This window comes from Anticarsia gemmatalis, chromosome 22, assembly GCF_050436995.1.
Source record: "Anticarsia gemmatalis isolate Benzon Research Colony breed Stoneville strain chromosome 22, ilAntGemm2 primary, whole genome shotgun sequence".
NCBI classification, from domain to species: Eukaryota; Metazoa; Arthropoda; class Insecta; order Lepidoptera; family Erebidae; genus Anticarsia; species Anticarsia gemmatalis.
The window spans coordinates 2902003-2920313 of record NC_134766.1 but is presented as its reverse complement, the minus strand read 5'-3'; the positions used below and the strand labels follow the sequence as shown (position 1 = coordinate 2920313).

Here is an 18311-nt window from a genome sequence, read left to right as displayed (position 1 = left end):
TGAGAAATGTTGATAATAAATCCTGTATAGGTTTTGTTTTCCTTTGAGGTTGCCACTTAGTGGCCAAATTAAAGTTAATGTTAATTAAAACAACGCTCTTGTTAAAATATCTTTGTATTTCTAATTAATTAACTTACGCTAAGTTAAATATCGACTAGTAGCTTTTTTATCCTATGTTTTGGGCCATAGGGCCTTTGACATTTCACAACAACCGCTACCCAATTTTGATGTGCCATCCGAAGCACGGAGACGCCCTGCTTAAATACCACTAAGCGGTCACCCGTCTATGGAATGACCGCTACTTAATTCACAGATCGTTTACCCACCGGTGAGCGCAACTGGCTATGAGTATTTCATTCCCTACTTAATCCGGGAAAATCTACTAGATATGTATACTGTAACTATAAAGATTTCAAATACCTTTTTGCTTTGAAACCTTTTAATCAATGTTTCGTCTCAGTACGATACCGGATACATCTACAGATCTTATCGTAAAAAAAGCTAAGCTCAATTTTATCTAACTGAGATAATCTAGGCGCCTCATTATTTAATACTTAATCAGAGGTCAGATTTAAATGCCCCTAGCTTACAAAGCTTTATAGTTAATTCTAGTTGGTTTTTGTTTAGATAGGTTTTAGCTAGTTTTTTTCACAAGCTTCTGCCGCTGACTTCCTCCGTGTAAAAGATTTCCCAGGGTAGGAAGTATCAAATTAAAGTCAAATAATTTATTCATTTAGGTGAAATGTTGACACTTATGATAGTTGTTACTCGTTTGGTACAATTACTGAATCTACCACTAGCTCTGAAAGGTGATAGAGCCTTATGAGAATCGCCAAACGATTTACATTGTAGTTGATTCTATAATATCCCAATTGTTGATCAAATTGTAGTTTCAATAATTTTGTCGTAGTTGAGTAACAATATCCGAACTGTTACATTTATAGCATTAAGCTATATGTAGAAATACTAGCTTTTGTTAACCCGTCTATGTCCGTGACATAACACGAGCAAAATAACGTGCAAGAGATAATTTAATGTATTTTTATTTCTGACTGTATTTCGCTGGTTTTTCAGAAAAATACCCGTATATATATGTACTTTAATATAGATCAGTTTATAAGTAATACGCAAGTACTTGACGTCATAGGATAGTCCGTTCTAAAATAAAACTTGTAAATTGTCAGTTGTTTATTAAATGTTAGCGGTTGGGACATTTGCATAGACCACGCGATGTGACGCACTTCTGACATGTCGCAAAATATACATACACTAGTGGACCCGCGCGGCTCTGCTCGCGTTACAGTTGGGAGATAATTGACTTTAACTTTACGCCGCCAGGAGATAATTTTTTAAAAACACTGAAACGCTTGTTAGTTCATTTTAAACGAAAATCAGAAATTTGTAGTTTCATGCTTCTAACTCCGAAAATGCACAAACGGCCAAATAAATCTCTTCCCCTATTTAAATCCCTGAGGGGACAGTTTTCCGAATACCCTGAAACACGTGTTTATTTATTTCAAACGAAAATCCCAAATTAAAAACTTCGAGCTTCTAGCGAAAATGACGAACTTCTATACAAACTTTCCTCCTCTATTTTTCCCCCTTAGGAGTGGATTACTTAAAAATACTTTTTCATCATGACCACTCGCGTGCATGGACGGCTAAACCACTCGGCTATCACTGCTCCTCTCTCTCATTTTTTCAAAGATCAGATGAAAATTATTCATTTGATGCTGTTCTGCTTACATCATGATGACAAGGGGTCATTTCACGGACACGGATCTGACGTCACAGTTTATATATTTATGGCTGAGTACTTGTTTCGCAAATAGATCCCTCATACTAAGTGCTCGTTCAATTGTGTCAATATCAATACAGGATATATCTATGTTTTAAACAAATGTTAGTTGTAAACAGTTTATAGAAAATGCTGGCTCATTTTCTATGAGGTTTTAGTTGTGATGGCGTAATTTATGAAAAGTTTTGAATGTGCTTTATCAGCTTGGTAATGCTTGTGTTGTATAGTCAATTCGGTACAAGCTGTTTGAATGCGCCGAAACGTCAAGTAATGTCAATGTCAATAGCGCATTCTAGAGTCAATTTTGTCGTATTTTTAATTGTAAAAGTTAAGTTATACTAAGTACTCTGCTCAGATATTCAAAACACTGTTTACTCCACAGCAAAAGAATAGGCTAGGTAAAATCTAAGTAAATAATAAAATTTAATCAATTATTATGTCACTCCCTAGTTGGGGAGCCTGCCCAGCAGCTAAAAAAGTTATGGTTAAAAAAAAAGTATATCCCACTACTGCTGGGCAAGGGTCTCCTCCCTATACGATCGAAGGGTTACCTTGACTCCAAAATCCTACAAAATTAACGAGTAAACTCTTAACCATGTAATAATTCCATACAGTTATATAAACACATCAGCTTCCTACCAATTATCACTTGTTTTAATTCACATGGAGGTTATTACCGATGTTCGTGCTTCTCATTCAAGAGTACACGGGTTAAGTCAAACAACTTGTCCAAGGGCGTTCGCAGTTGATGGGTCAAATGTGTCAAGATACAGGTTATATAGTGAACGAACAAATCTGTGAAAAAAAAAAAACAATTAATTTTTTTTACTGAAACTGACACTAATGACAGCTAATAATGTAGTTGCGCGCGCTTTTTTCATGCATATTTTCGTCACTTTTTTCGAGTTCATAACGAGATCAATAGTTAGATTTTTAAAAGTAAATAAGTAGTAATGCTCTTAGTCAAAAACAAAAGCTTTTTTTTCCTATCAAAATTAGGCAGATTACGTATGCAGTTAGTGAATCTGTGACAGTAAATTTTATCTCGATAAGAAGCATAAATATCGGCATTTTCCGAACACTGGAATATTGTTAAACCAAATCAAACAATTTAATTCAAGTAAATATTGACCCTCGGTAATCAATTAGAGCGTGACTCCCTGCCGGAATCAATTTCTGGTAAAATGGGCATTTAACTAAGAATAGGTGCTACACTCAGAATATTAGAAAAGAGAGAATGCTTTAATCTATAGACATTCTTCAGTAGCTCTTTCATAACGAGAGAGAGAGACTAAGGAGATTGATTAGGGAACAGTCCTCTAATAACTAACATTCTATAAGTTAGTTTGAATCAGACGAAAGAGTAAGTTTTTAAGTACCCGACTATGTTGGGACGTCGATACCAACACTAACCCTCTTATTCATAAACACACTATAAACCTATTTTAGTTAGAAAACTACTAAAATATGTTTTCTCTTTTTCATTTCGCTAAGAGAGTGAAAGAAACAAAACTCTTTATAAACCTCTTATAACTTCATATATTTTTATGAATAAGAGGGTTAGTCTTTATGGACCTTCAAATGGTTTAAATAGAGCCATTGGTCTTATATAACATTAACTAACCGCGTCTCGATTTAAGCAGTTTTTTACATAAATAGTTACACGAGCTCGTTATACAACATACTTATCTCTAGGTCGAAGTTAAGGTCGATGATTTTTTATCAAGTAATTAGGCTTACGATGCAATTTATTTACCGTTACCAATCATAAAAACGACGGAAGCATGCTTAAAGATTAAATTAATGTGTTTTTATATATTTTTTTGTGTGCAAAAACTGGGTCAAATTGTCATTAAATTATTAAAATATGTACGTTAATTAGCAAACTTGAATTTGAGTGATAAATTTGAGATTAATAGTCTCTAAGATATCTATTTTATTGATCTTCGAAGTCTCACAGTGAAATAAAATGGCGCGGTCTGAGTGCTCTGCTAGCTACTTACTTTATAAAAATAAATGGTTTCTATGAGTTTCCTTTGTATTTTATAAACCTAAAATATATATTAGGTCGGGGAAAAAGTCTATTCGCATTATAGTATGTATGAACTTGTAATAAAATCTCTTTGGCTTCAAGAATCACAAATGAGTACACGGTTCATTAGGTTTCTTTCAGCGAGCTCGTGAGGTACCCAAATATCGAGCTTTTTGTGTAGAGAAAATATTTTATTACGAGTTCATATACTATAATGCGAAAAGCCTTTTTCCCGACCTAATACTTTACTACATCTATATTTTCCTTTTCAAGCAGTTTCAAGTCAGCTAGTGTTTATTTATACACCTCGTTACGTTATCTGAATAAAACATGTTGACATCTAAATGAGCACTTCTTCACCGCGACTTGATTAATTTGACAAATTGTACAGATATCTCCATTGAAGCGCACTTATAAGGTTTTATGTTAACATTTAACATGAGAAACCGTATTAATTGAAGTCTGAACATAACTGAATCGATAATTAGTGTAGTTTAGAATTTTATGTAAGTACTTATTTGATCGTGACTATAATTTGCCGTAGTGATTCTAGATTTTAAATATTTTATTTGTTCATAGATCTTAAGTATAATAAATAAATCAAATAAATTAAACCAATTGTTGTCTTACTGCTGGGTTTCCTTGCGTAATGAAGAACGGGTTAGGTCTTGAGTATGACTCCACCAAGCTTCTGACTTTATTATGTGTTCAAAATACTTACTTGTAATCAGTTAATTTATGTTCCATATTAGCATAAAGCAGTGATAGCCGAGTGGTATAAGTTGGCATCTCCCAAGCAAGTGGTCGACGGTTCGAATCCAAGGCAACATCAATGATTTTTCGAAGTTATGTGTTAATTAGAAACCTTTAATGCTTGAAAATTGTTTAATATATTTCTTGACTAATAGACTAAAAAGACTCAAGGCCTACCCCCATCCTTGCTTGGGAGGGGAGATCTTTGACCAGCATTGGGTCAGTAATGGGTAAAAAAAAATAGTCTGTAAAATAGAGGATCTTTGCTCGTAATCACGTAAATAGGCCTAAATTGCATCACAAACCATCAAAGATAAATTACAAATACTATTTAATTACCTGTTATAATAAATTATGACAGTGCTTGGCTGAACGTGCAATTAATTAACACGGCGTGAAGCGCGCGCTTTTTTTTAATCTGTGCACATTTAATCGCCATGTTGATTATAAAAAAAAGATGGATAATGCTGACTTATGAAATTTGAAGTACCTATACTGACTCATAAATAATATTATGAACATCTTTCTGAAATGAGGGAGGGGTTACTCTTTTAGGTAAACACTTTAGCCATAGTCCAACATCTTAGAAGAATTCGCGGCTAGCGGAGGTATACGAAATTCAGAATTTTGAACATCTTAGTTTGTCTAATACAGGTTTTTTGGGATATACCTACACAAAATAATTAATTATATCAGACCTCAAGTGCAGGTTTGCGACAAACATAACTTAAAAAGTCATTTGAGCAAGAGCTTCTTCTCTCTTCTCACAAGGCTCTACCTATGAGATAGCTATATACATATATTTCCGAGCTAATGTGGATTCGGAAATGTATCATAAGTGACGTAATTTTACCTAAATTAATATAAAAATTGGTAACGTGCCCTATTTATAACATTAGGCTCGCCACCTACATTGGACTTACATTGTAAATGGCGAAACATTGCTATATTTCATACTTCTGTCTTAACCTTTGGGTATGTAAGACGCGACATTTTTTGGAGGTAACAACAATATGATTTTAACAGCTTGTCTGCCATTACATTTTGATTAACTCGTTTAAAATAATATAATCTTTGATATAATTTTAGGCTGGTCAAGAGTGAATTAGTGAATGTTTGACCTCAACACTTCGTGGGACTATACACCGTGATGTGTGTTCAGCCTGTAGAGTCACGTTCGTTTACAAATAATACTGATTGATTGAAGAATCATGTTCCAGTTTGATGAGTTTGTTGTGCCCAATGCGCCTTTGACGTTTTGCTATAAGTTATTTAATATCTACATATATAGCAATAAACATTTTATTTTGTAGCAGATTAAAATAAAGGGAAAATGGATGGCAGTTTATGAGCTTTTTTTCTAGCTACTTTTTTTCATATTTTGGTGATACTTACAATTTTGTCCCTTTCTTTACAATTCAACTTTTCTTTTAAATTTCCTATAATAAGGTTTGAAACTAGCAGCATATTAAATTAATACAAATTATTACACTTGTGTCTTGTGTCAGGGACTTTTACAAACATACAAACAACGGACACAAAGTACAACCAGACCCAAAACAATTATTTGTGGATCGCACTAATATAATTGTCACGGGTGGGAATCGAACCCACGTTCTCCAGTCGCAATGGTAGCGGCGTGGTAACCGTAACCACTGCGCCACGGAGGCAGTCCAACATGTGCGATAAATGGTTAATTCAAGAATTCAAATTGTATACAAATCATGGCCAAACTAAAAATATCAAGATTGCAGTACAAAATTCTACAAACGGAAGCGTTATTACCTTATTATATTTCGTTTAAGTAATATTAGCACATCGTTAGCTTGTTCCCACGATCTTGTCCTATAGGATGTTGACAAGGTCGGCATAGAAAGAAGTTTTGCCGACTTCTTAAAGATCTAGTTGTTTTACTCCATTTAGTTTTCGTGAGAATTTGACTGGGAATTTCCTATAATATTGGTAATTTAATAGATAATGTATATGTTGCAATAGTAAAATATTGTCGTAACAACCAACAACCACTGCTGGTAGATTAAAGTACCTCATTAGGTACGTACTTACTCCATGTCAAACACAATTTCGATGTTCAGTTGAAATAGTCATATTATTTATTTTTTTCAACCCTGATTCTACGTAATGGGGACTTACAGACCCCTGATCCCTATTTCATTCTTTATCACACCGCTATCTTCATTGCTGCCAAATAAAGACTAAAGTACATATGTATATTTTTTTTATTCTTCAGGCCTATTATATTATATAAGACGTGTCCTTAAAATGTACTTATTTTTGCGAAAAGATCTCTCTTTACGCGGAAGTTAACTTCAAATTTACTAAGAAAAATTAGTCAGCATTTTTATAGAAAAATACTCTACTCATATTTTTCATAATAACATTTCCTATAACATTAATGTTACAAAAAAGCGTACGTCAGACTCTAAGTGCACGGGTCACGGACAGACAGACAATTTGTTTGTATGTTTGTGGCGCTAATAGCTAGTGATACGAGGTAATAGTACCAGGGCGACATGACTCGGGTGGAGGACGAGCCTTGACACTTGTAATTGTACAATCTAATTGTAGAGCGCTGGCTTAGATTGTACTGAAAGGTTCTACCTTCGTATTTTGATTTGCTTTTTTAAATGCAATTATTTCTGAAACTAACACGCGTGGAGTTAATCTGACATGATGTAGTTGCAAGTTAGAAAAATCTTTTTTTTCTTCTTCTTCTTCATATCGTATGGTTAGTAGTCAACCTAGTGTCAAAGTTGTTCAAGCGGCCCGAAGGCCTGATGATGGTTTGATGACTGTTTTCGTAGTAGATAACGACCGGGATCGACTAAACGTGCCCTCCGAAGCACGGAGACGCCCAGTTCAAATACCACTATGTGGTCACCCATCTATGGAGTGACCGCGCCAAGGGTTGCTTAGGGAACGAGCGATGGAGACATAAAAACAAAAGCGTTTATCAGGCTTACTAAATCTCTTGTTTTAATATTGTGACATGCTCGCGGCGGCTTGCGGCTATATTCAGGCACATAAAGTTATTCGGCGCGTGTTATATTATTCACTGTTTTATTAGCTTTTTGCAAAAGATGTTTACATAAACAAAAAAGATTTTTAATCCCTACTGGTAGTTTTTGAGATAAATAAGTGTAATTTATTTCAACAAACATTATAGTCTTAAATTTTATTTTATTCTTGTACCTTCTTCTTTAGTGTGCATAGTTAGAGTTTTGCTCTTCCTCTCTGAACACGTGTATAAAATAACCCGTATATTTTATCTATATTCTAAGTAAAATGACATGAAAAAGATAACAGCATTTCTATAATAAAAGATTTTGAATACGAATTGTCATGAATTTTGTATTTATTTTAATGTTTCCTAACAAATGTGTGTGGGATGAGTGTTTTGAATTGTAAATATTCTATTCACTGTTAGCTTCTGAATATATAGATTTATATTTATTTCTTTTTATCTAGCTATACTAATATAAAAAGATTGTACAGCGCGACGACTATTTTGTCTTTTATGCATGCGTAAAAGAACTGGGGAGAGGTTGTCTAACACTATCGAGTACTATCGACTATCGACAATCGAGTAGCTGTCGACAAATTTTACATTAAAAATGGCCTACTCGATAATACCATTTGAAGAAGATCGCGGTACAGGATAAGATAAAATTTTAATCGAATTCCACTGAGATATAGCTTCTTTTCTAACTTAACACAGGCGATGCATTCAGTAAAAGCTTTTTCTGAAAATAAAGTATTATCATGTTTCCTTATAAATTTATAACGCTCTTTCCTAGCAGAAAAAATCAGCATTGGAAAAGTAAATAGGTTGATTAATTTCTTATTTTGTTTTAAAACATGGAACTTAAGTATTCTTTACTACATTTGTTTCATGAAGACAGAATAAAACCCGTTTTGTCGTAAACCTTGTCTCTTTTATACAAATTATTTGACGTATTTCGAACAATACAGAAAAGTCTCACGGATCAAGGTTCCCAGTCTGTTTAAGTCACTATTATTATTATCCATACATACATACAAATAAGTACGTCAACCAGCACAGCAGAATATGTCGTAGGTATATAATTTTTACACACATCTATACTAATATACTAATATTATAAAGCTGAAGAGTTTGTTTGTTTGTTTGTTTGTTTGAACGCGCTAATCTCAGGAACTACCGGTCCGATTTGAAAAATTCTTTCAGTGTTAGATAGCCCATTTATCGAGGAAGGTTATAGGCTATATATCATCACGCTATGACCAATAGGAGCAGAGTACCAGTAAAAAATGTTACAAAAACGGGGAAAATTTTGACTCATTCTCTCTTATGTGACGCAAGCGAAGTTGCGCGGGTCAGCTAGTCCTTATATAAACTAGTTAATAGATTAAGGAAAATTGTAAAAGTACAATAATTAAATAAATATAACATCATGCCTATTATATGCAGAGGTGTCTGAAATACACATACGTTTCGCTATTTACAATGTTAGTCCTATATAATAGGTAGAGTATTAACATTGAGAAACATTGAAAAAAAATCACCTCATAATTATTATGAAACAAAGTGCCATCGCCGCGTCTGTCTGTCTCCTGTAAAATATCTACCGAACGGATTTTCATGTGGTTTTCACCAATAAATCGAGCGATTCCCGAAGTATAACTTGTTAAGGTTAACCCACTGTAAAATAGACAAAGAATAACAAGAATATAAGGCATTCTTAATCGATACTGCCTAATTCGTATCAAAATGTAATAAGAAAAGGTCACAAACATCTTCAAGATTTGAGGAAAGTTCGATTTCACTAACCATAGTAGGTAGGGCCTTAACCCTGGTTTCTGAGGTACATTTAGCGGTAGTTTATGTATTCAATAGCGTTTTTTTGTATGAGTTTTAACGCTATTGAATAGATAAACTACCGCTAAATGTACCTCAGAAACCGGGGGTAAGTCTTTTCCCGCTTTATTTATAAGATACTCTACATTAAAACTAAAATAGTTTTTCTCACTTGTAGGTAAGTAGAACTCGAAAATAGTGGACAATAGACATTTTATACAGTGCGTAGTTTAAATACACTACATTGTACCTATTTATTTAAACTATTTAGTTAGGGCTATCACACAATTAAATACCTGTAGAAAAAATACAAATAGCGTTATACTAGTTTCCAAATTTGAAGGAAAAAAGGAAGACTATCGAAAAATGTATGAAAATTTGAACAGCGCCTCTAGCGGGCGCCCTAGGAATTACTTCTTCAATACATTTCAATACTCGATAGAATCGACTGCACAGAATCGTACTACAGTTTAGAAAACTTCAGAGATTTAGAATAGACGGCGCATTTCAGATATTAAATGTACTGTTTTGAAAAACTTTCCATTTTCATTGAGTGTTCTTTGGGCTCAGTCTTTCGAGGCGTAACCAAATAACTGATAAACATACTTAGATACCTACTTTTGAATATATACTTATATATACTTATATAGATAAATTAACAACGTAAGTAAGTATTTAAGAGAGTTTAGTTTCTCATAATCTAACAACATAACAACTAAACTCCCACAAAAGCAACCGTTTTAACAAAACACCAATTAATTTAAACAATATTTTTCTAACTTGGAAACACACAGTGCATAATACCAGTATATTTAACGAGTGGCAACCCCGATTTCCCGCCATTGTCGCCGATGACATTTGACCCGCGCATGCGCAATGCGAGTCGCGACCCGAGCAACTTATCATTTACATACAATGAAAAAAAAATTGTCCGCAGCCAAACGATTTTGAGAAACTCACTTGAATTGCTTAATTTTACGTTTAAGTTTTAAGAAAATAGGTTTCGGCTGTTTTGAAGTTCAAAATGTTGTAAACAGCTTTCTATGAATAAAGAATTGGCACTTTCATATTTGTGTCATTTAAAATTACCATTATACCAACTTTATACAATAAAGGGGGCCTAACACGCATCTGTAAATATATTATGCACGATTATGTATGCATCATTAAAAGTATCTACTGTGACATATCCATCATTTACAAACTCATCAACACTCCAATTCGGCCATTTAATGCTATAACGAATCCAGCGATCTGATTGGTCCGTTTCGAGCATGCCTAATCATAACACACGTTTATTGGTCCTGACACAATTTGAAATTAGAACATGTGGGCTGGTTTCAGGCGGGAATTGACGTCGGCTGTCAATCAACGAGCCACAAAATAATAGATGCGGCATTAAGGAAAAACGTACCTATTTAATTAGTTAGTGTATTACTTTACTTAAATTAATTGTATGCGTGATGTGGTCACGGTTATTTAGTAACCTTTCGACCTCGATTGACGGCTTACGAGTACTAATGGATGCGATTACAAACAAAAATAGATAAAATTAATGATTATACATTGGATAAAGTTACATACAATTTATAAATAACTGACGTGTTCTTTCTTTGGGTTAGTAGTTACAATATTTTTTTTATGAAATATTCAAATCATTCTTTGATAAAAACTATAGTGGAATGTGGATGTTCCTTGTAGCTGTAGAGTTGTTTACAACCAGTTTTCTACTACCTATCGGTAAACAAGCATTAAAAGAACAAACCTTTGATGCGTTTAAGGGCAATCTGAACGGAGTAATAATATATACGTCATATCTTTGAAAGACTACAAAACCATTATGGGAAGTGGCAGAAGAGTTAATAAAATGTTAAACCAGAGTTAAACAATTATTTTGAAAGAAAAGAACCCGTTCGTTGGTCGTGGATGTTGTTTTTAATGATGACCTAAGTAGGATCATGCATCCCGAGTTGGAAAACATCGCAAGCTCGCCCTTAAAAGGAGTTCGCGTAGTTTGTACAGATGTGACAATATTTTTATTGCGTACTGACTTGTAAAACGCAAACAGAATCTTCAATACGTCAGTCCCGGTTGTTGTTAAGATAACAGTCGTCAAGCCATGTCAAAGGCCTTCGGGCGGCTTAAGTAACTTTGACTCTAGGTTGACCACTAACCATACGATTAGTAGTATTAGAATCACAATAAATCCCTCTTATTCATAAAAATATATGAAGTTATGAAAGGCTTCTAAAGTGTTTCGTTTCTTTCACTCCTTAGCGAAATGAAAAAGAGAAAACACATTACAGTAGCATTTTAACTAAAATAGGTTTATAGTGTGTTTATGAATAAAAGTGTAAATCTCTGTCGGTACAAGTTCTTGTTATATTAGCTAGTTTTTGTATAATTTCGCGAAAAGGTGTCATTAACTTGCGAAGTCGTTTACCGAAATTGTGCATGTCATTCCGTGCAAGTCTGTGAAGGCTGGTCGGCCATGTTGGTATTATACCATGGTATTTACTGCAATATGTAATTGCATTGTAAATGATATTCGCACTTTTTGCTCCCAAGATGATATTCTCGCAAATTTTAACCTTTAGTTAAAGTTTAACATGCCCTTTTGTAAATTTAAAAGTAGGGTGTGATCTTGAAGCAATTTTAAAACGGTTTTTTTGGTACTTGAAAGTAATCTTTTTTTGAACGAAAGAAATAACACAGAATCTAAGCTAAAAAAGAAACTTGAAGAAAAAGTGTTATTAATAAAATTATGCTGTAGTTAGATAAATAACTAGTTTTAGACGACTTGGCCAGCGTGGTGGACTCAAGGCTTAACCCCTCCCTTATTACGGGAAGAGACCCTTGCCCAGCAGTGGGACATTAATGGGTTAAATTTAATGTAATTTAATATACTGAGTATATACTAAGTAGTTTAGTTACTTCTGTACTAATTAGATATAATTTTTACTTTTTCATTAAAAAAATAAGCTTCATATATACATAACGGGTGCTACATATTCTACATAAAGAAATAATAAGGCCTACTTGAGATCGTCTCAACGGAGACTAACTGCCCAAAAGAGAAGCGTAGTGAAGGACATATGAATTTAAACATTACCTACTTCACAATCGACTAAAAATAACCCACTATTTTAGTAGATTATCAAAGCATTATGGTTCTCATATATTTTTTGCCGCTAACCTAACGCTAACTTGATCATCAGTGTAACCTGTAAATTGGACAATTTCGTGTCTACGCAACTAGTTGGTCACCGCTAGGGTTACCAGAGTACAAAAATATGAACGAGTATGGCAATAATAATATAAAAAAATCGTTTTAATTTATTTGTGGTGCGTTTTTTTATAGCAATACCCGTAGAAAAGTGAAAATTGATAAATTATTTGTTAAGTTTAGAGGTTTTGCTAATAGAATCGCTTGATTTAATCGAATAATCCTTGTTCGTTCTGGATAAAGTTACATTTATACAGAATAAAATAGCACTTACCTAGTTAACGTAAGACTTTTTCAGAGACATTTCAGAGAGTTTAAACCTATCCTTTTAGATCTTCATACGTCAAAACAGACAGCAATAGTCAGCCATCTTGTTTCAAACGTCAAAAAAGCGCGCGAATCTATAAATATCGCCATTGCATAATCATGTAACGATGATGTCCTCAATGTATGTTTATGAGTTCAAAGTGCTTTCAAACGTCATAGACATACGTCATTATAATTTTATCGTGGATGACGCTACTCTTTGATCCTAAGTCTTAATACCTATAGCGGGTATTAAAGTTAAGCCCTTTTATGGGTAAAGATAATATTTCTGAGCAATCAAAGTACAGAGTAAAGAGAAGCATTTATTAAATTTATAATAGAAATTGCATTAAAACTGTGTGTGCGCAGTAGTTACTGCATCTGACTGCAAATTATGGAGTCTCGAGGTCAATTTCCGGTTCGGAAAGTACTATTGAATTTTCTTCTTTGTATTTACAATATTTTGTATTTCCCGACTAAAATTGTTAATAGGAAACGTGTGTGTATTTCATACACTTCTGCCTTTACCTTCAGGTATAACAGGTGTGATATATAGGTACGTGTATATGTGTGTTTTATACAAATTGCAATTGAACGAAATAAGATGCATAAAATACGTAACTCATATCGTATTTTCCAAGAATAATTAAAATGACTCACAAATAAATATCTGAGCTAGTTTTAACATAAAATCCAGGATTTATTTAATTATAATCCATAAACAATTTAATCTCAGGGCGGAAGTCAATTGCTCTACTGGATTTCCCGCGAAATGTGTCATAAGTACCATAGATAATAAACAACTTATTTAAATGACAGTTAACTGGTAACCCTTGATCTGTGGTTAGTGCAGCGATTAGGAGATGACTGTCGTGTTTAAATTGACCACAATATAGAAAAATTATCACGTAATGTGTTTGTGGTAGACTCTGAACTGGTACATGGTTGATGCTTAGAGGTCTAAATGTATTCTAAGATGTCCTCATTTACGATAATGTTTGAGTTAGGTTAACGAAAAGATAGAATTTAAACAATAGTAAAACATATGCCAATGTATGTGAGTAGAGAATTCATAGTTATGTACTATTCACAACTGTACTTTTATTTAACTAAGTAATTGTACCTAATTTGATCTCCGAGATCAAGTGTATATCAGGTGACGGGTCCCCATTTTCAGGGTTCAAAAGGTACCAAAAGGGTAATACCAATATGATCTTACATACACTTTTAAGAAAATAAAAACATTAAAAAAATAAAATTAAATGAACAAAATTCTATTAATGTCCCACTGACCGTTTTAATTATTAAAGATATCATCTACCTATATTATGTATTGTTATATAAACTGTTATATTTTCAGATAATCGGCGAGCGCGAGTATGCGGTGCGGCCGACGCGGCGACCTTCAGAGGAGTTGCAGACCGGGCAGCCCTTGGACGTCATAGTGCAACAGGTGAATACTTTCTAATGTTTGTTTACTAGTGTTTACTATACAGCGCACATAACTAAACGATATTTTGTTAAGAATTACTGCAGCTGAAACACACAGTAACCCTCTTATTCATAAAAATATATGAAGTTATGAAAGGCTTATGAGTTTTGTTTCTTTCACTCCTTAGTGAAATGAAAAAGAGAAAACATATTATAGTAGTTCTTTAACTAAAATAGGTTTATTATAGTGTGTTTATGAATAAGAGGGTAAATATTTGTTAATATTTTCGTGGGTATTTCAATGTTAAGTTGGATGTTCTTGTAGGTAATAGTAATTTGTTTCAGTACGTAACTTTAACTTTTTCAAATTATATATTTTAAAGAGTTTCCTATTTTCCTTGATAAAAAGGAAAAAACCTAATGTGTATTAGTAATTCACTTCAAATTGAAAATTATCCTTATTTCATAAACTTCTTGCAAGTATCAAAAATCGGCCTAGTAGGTACCTAGTGTTTTTAATCTACCACCGTTTCGGAAAAGATGTTGCTCGTAAGAAATACAGTAAACTCACGGCTCGTTCTTTAATGCCAATAACTTTGTGTACTTAGATACCATAATAATATATTCTGCATCAAAAATTTACTTAGTAAGTAAATCAGATTTACAAAACAAAATATTTCATAATCAAGTATCAAGTTAAGAGTCGAAAATAATCCTTAAACCACTTATTTTTCTGATCATCTTTTAAAAAGCTTACAAATTACGACATAATAATATAGATATATCTACTATGGTATTAAATTTAATAGGAGTGGCCTTAGGAACATAAGTAATAATCTTTCTAAAGCCGAAATCAGACAAATATAGCAAAAAAGTCAACTTAAGTAGGGATTGTGAAAGGTCCAAGTTGTTTCCTTGTCATTTAATAAGACAACATATTACGGAAGCTTATTTCAACAAAATAATTCCTTTCAGTAACTTTTAATGCAACATAAATCATAAATTAGCATAAATAAAAATGGCCGCTCAATTTTAACAACTGTTTGTCAAATGAGCTGTCAATTTGCGTATTTTATTTTAAGCGCTTGTGTGACATGTTTTTTTATTTGGTTTGTTTATTTTAGAAAAGATTTTATTGATAGTTTGTTCTTTGAGCATTATGCTGTTTTACTACGCTAAAACTTTCAAAGATTATTCATTATGACTTTACTAATTCAATGAACTTGATCTGTATGTAGGTTAATTTTAACAATGTGTAAAAGTAGGATTTTTATATAATAAGTAGAATTAGTTTCAAAGGTCACTAGTTTCGGTTGAATAATGTTTAGGATTTTAGTTTGAAATATGAATATTGGGCAATATTATGAAACCAGATAGTACAGTTACCAGCACTGATAAGTCCCACATTCTTCAGGAAAAAAGCTTAGTTTCCGAACGAAATTAATTTTTATTTATTCAGTTGTTTATCTCAAACCTTTGTCATTATCGCTTTAGAATAACCAATGTTACATGCTTGAGAATATAAGTTATCGAAAAGGGTAATATGTTCAGCGACTTTTCTCGCTGACTGTACATAGCATGCTATGCTCCTGTCAAAGAAATGAGAGATATGTTCACGACTGTACCCATAAATCATTACATGTAAACATGTTTTTGTACAAACAGTATTAGGCGCGTCGCCGCAGTGTTGTAAAAAATCTCTATAATTTTATAAGACACTAGCGACTTGGCTCGACTTCGTTCGCTTATAGTAGACTTTTATACCGTTGATTCATTCCCGTGGAAATTTGGATCCCATCGATGCCATACAATCATGACTCGAGTTACAAGCATATTTTTCTAACCGTTACTGTCCCACTGCTGGGCAAGGGTCTCCCGAACGGGGGAAGGGTTAGGCCTTGAGTCCACCACGCTGGTCAAGTGTGGATTGGGGACTTTGCATACCCTGATAAATGTATTAAACTAATTTAAGGCATGCAAGGCACATATGTATATTATTAAAAAAATAATTATCAATTTAGTTAAGTTGTTCAAAAGTTTTGCGCGTACATATATTTCGGTGATTCAATTTTATTTGTATAGACAGAATATTTTGATGTGCGTTTCAAAAGATATAATTGTATATTTCAATTCTGAAAGTCACTGAGCACATTTTCCTCGTTCTGGTGTATGGTTATGTTAAGTGCAAAAAATATTCAAGGAGGATAATAAAATGACTGAATGTAGCCACCGATATAAGAGTTTTGGGAGACCTTACTTTATAGAAAAAAGTACCTAAATTAACTGAGAGGGCAAGCTAAATATACCGTAAGAAAAGAATATGGTGGTTAAAAAAATATTGAAATTACACATGTTTTTACGTTTGAGGACGGTGTCCTTCCAGTTTTTTTTACCCGCTGTCACTCATTTAATCTACCTCTTTTAATTTCAAGTGTCGTTTTCTGTTTCGACTTGTTGTTAGATCTTAGACACACTAAGTTATATGGCGCGTTCTATACCCTAGTTTTTTTTAATGGCTGGTATTTCTAGTCAAACTTTACACTAAATATTCCTACTAATTAACGTCGTTTCATCTTTGATTACTTGTACAGTGTTGTAACTAAGGACCAATTTTGAAACTGTATGAATGAAATTATAACTGGTTCCAACGGTGAAAGAAAGCACCGTGATGGAACCTTGCTGTCTGAATATTTTTAATCAAAGTTCTTGAAGCAACGCAATCTACAACCCACACTTGCCTAGCGCGGTGGACTATTACCTAACCCTTCCTCCATTCAGGAGGAGACCCTTGGCCAGCGTGGTGGACTCGAGCCCTAACCCTTTCCTCATTACGGGTGTTATATTCATATGAATGAAAAATACAAACATTACATTTACACATGACGTTTGTTAGTACAATAAGACAGTAAATGTATCGGAATGCTAAACTAAATTCCTCAGTCTTCTTTAATGGTGATATTTATGACCGCCAAACGCAGTTCCGTTTTCCACAGTGAAAGTTCCATTACATCCAAGTAGTTTTTATGCGGAGTGCGTTGGGCCGTTCACGTGTGGTTACGATCTGTAAAAAGTTGTTACAAAGTGGCTCGAGGCTACCGCGGCCATCTTTTGGCGGTAAATGCCAAACATGCATGTTGACCATAGATTATAACGATTATTACGTGATAGGTTAAAATTACGTTAAGATGTAGAACTAACCCTCTGAGTACATTTAGCGGTAGTTTATCTATTCAATAGCGTTTAAACTCATATAAAAAACGCTATTGAATAGATAAACTAACGCTAAATGTACCTCAGAATCCGGGCATAAGTCATCATCAAAGGGCTGATTCTAAAATCAGATACATACATACATAGGTACATTCATACACACACCTTCTTCCCAAAGGGGTAGGCAGAGATCAGAGATCGCTAAATTCGCCACTCAGTACGATCCTTACCGGCTATTTAGAAGTTAGATAATTTTTTGAAGAAAACCGATTACTTTTGTAGATTTTAATGTTATTGTCCCATATATTATTATGCATAGCTTTGATTTTTAAATTTTATAATGAGATTTTGATTATGACGTCACCAAAATTTGACAGGTTAACTTCTTAAAAACTGTAGTGAAGGCACTGAACAGCCAGTGTATGCCACGAAACGAGTCTGTATACAAACAGGTATTTCGTATTTCACGCACATGACACGTTCTCTTGCAGTCAAGGCTCATGGTGGAATATTTTGTGGTTTTCTATACATATTATCGTATTTTTGTAAGCCCTTCTATCTAGTAAATAAGCATAGTGTTGATGTTGACACAATTCAGCTTTACTTCTTAAAACAATTCAGCTCTTATAATAATACCTACATAGAAGCCTGAGATCTGCAATAGTAGATAGAAGAGACCTTAAATAAAATACTATTATTA

At 33.6% G+C, this 18311-nt stretch overlaps 1 protein-coding gene across 2 annotated transcripts in view; it reads left to right on the top strand.

The window, feature by feature from the left end:
- Window positions 1-18311, top strand: part of fus (epithelial splicing regulatory protein fusilli) — a 110623-nt gene that overhangs the window by 40654 nt on the left and 51658 nt on the right. For both annotated transcript variants that reach the window (XM_076129426.1, XM_076129425.1), the window contains exon 2: window positions 14331-14423. In XM_076129426.1, coding sequence (XP_075985541.1) covers window positions 14331-14423 — 93 coding nt within the window. The remainder of the gene's footprint in view (window positions 1-14330; window positions 14424-18311) is intronic.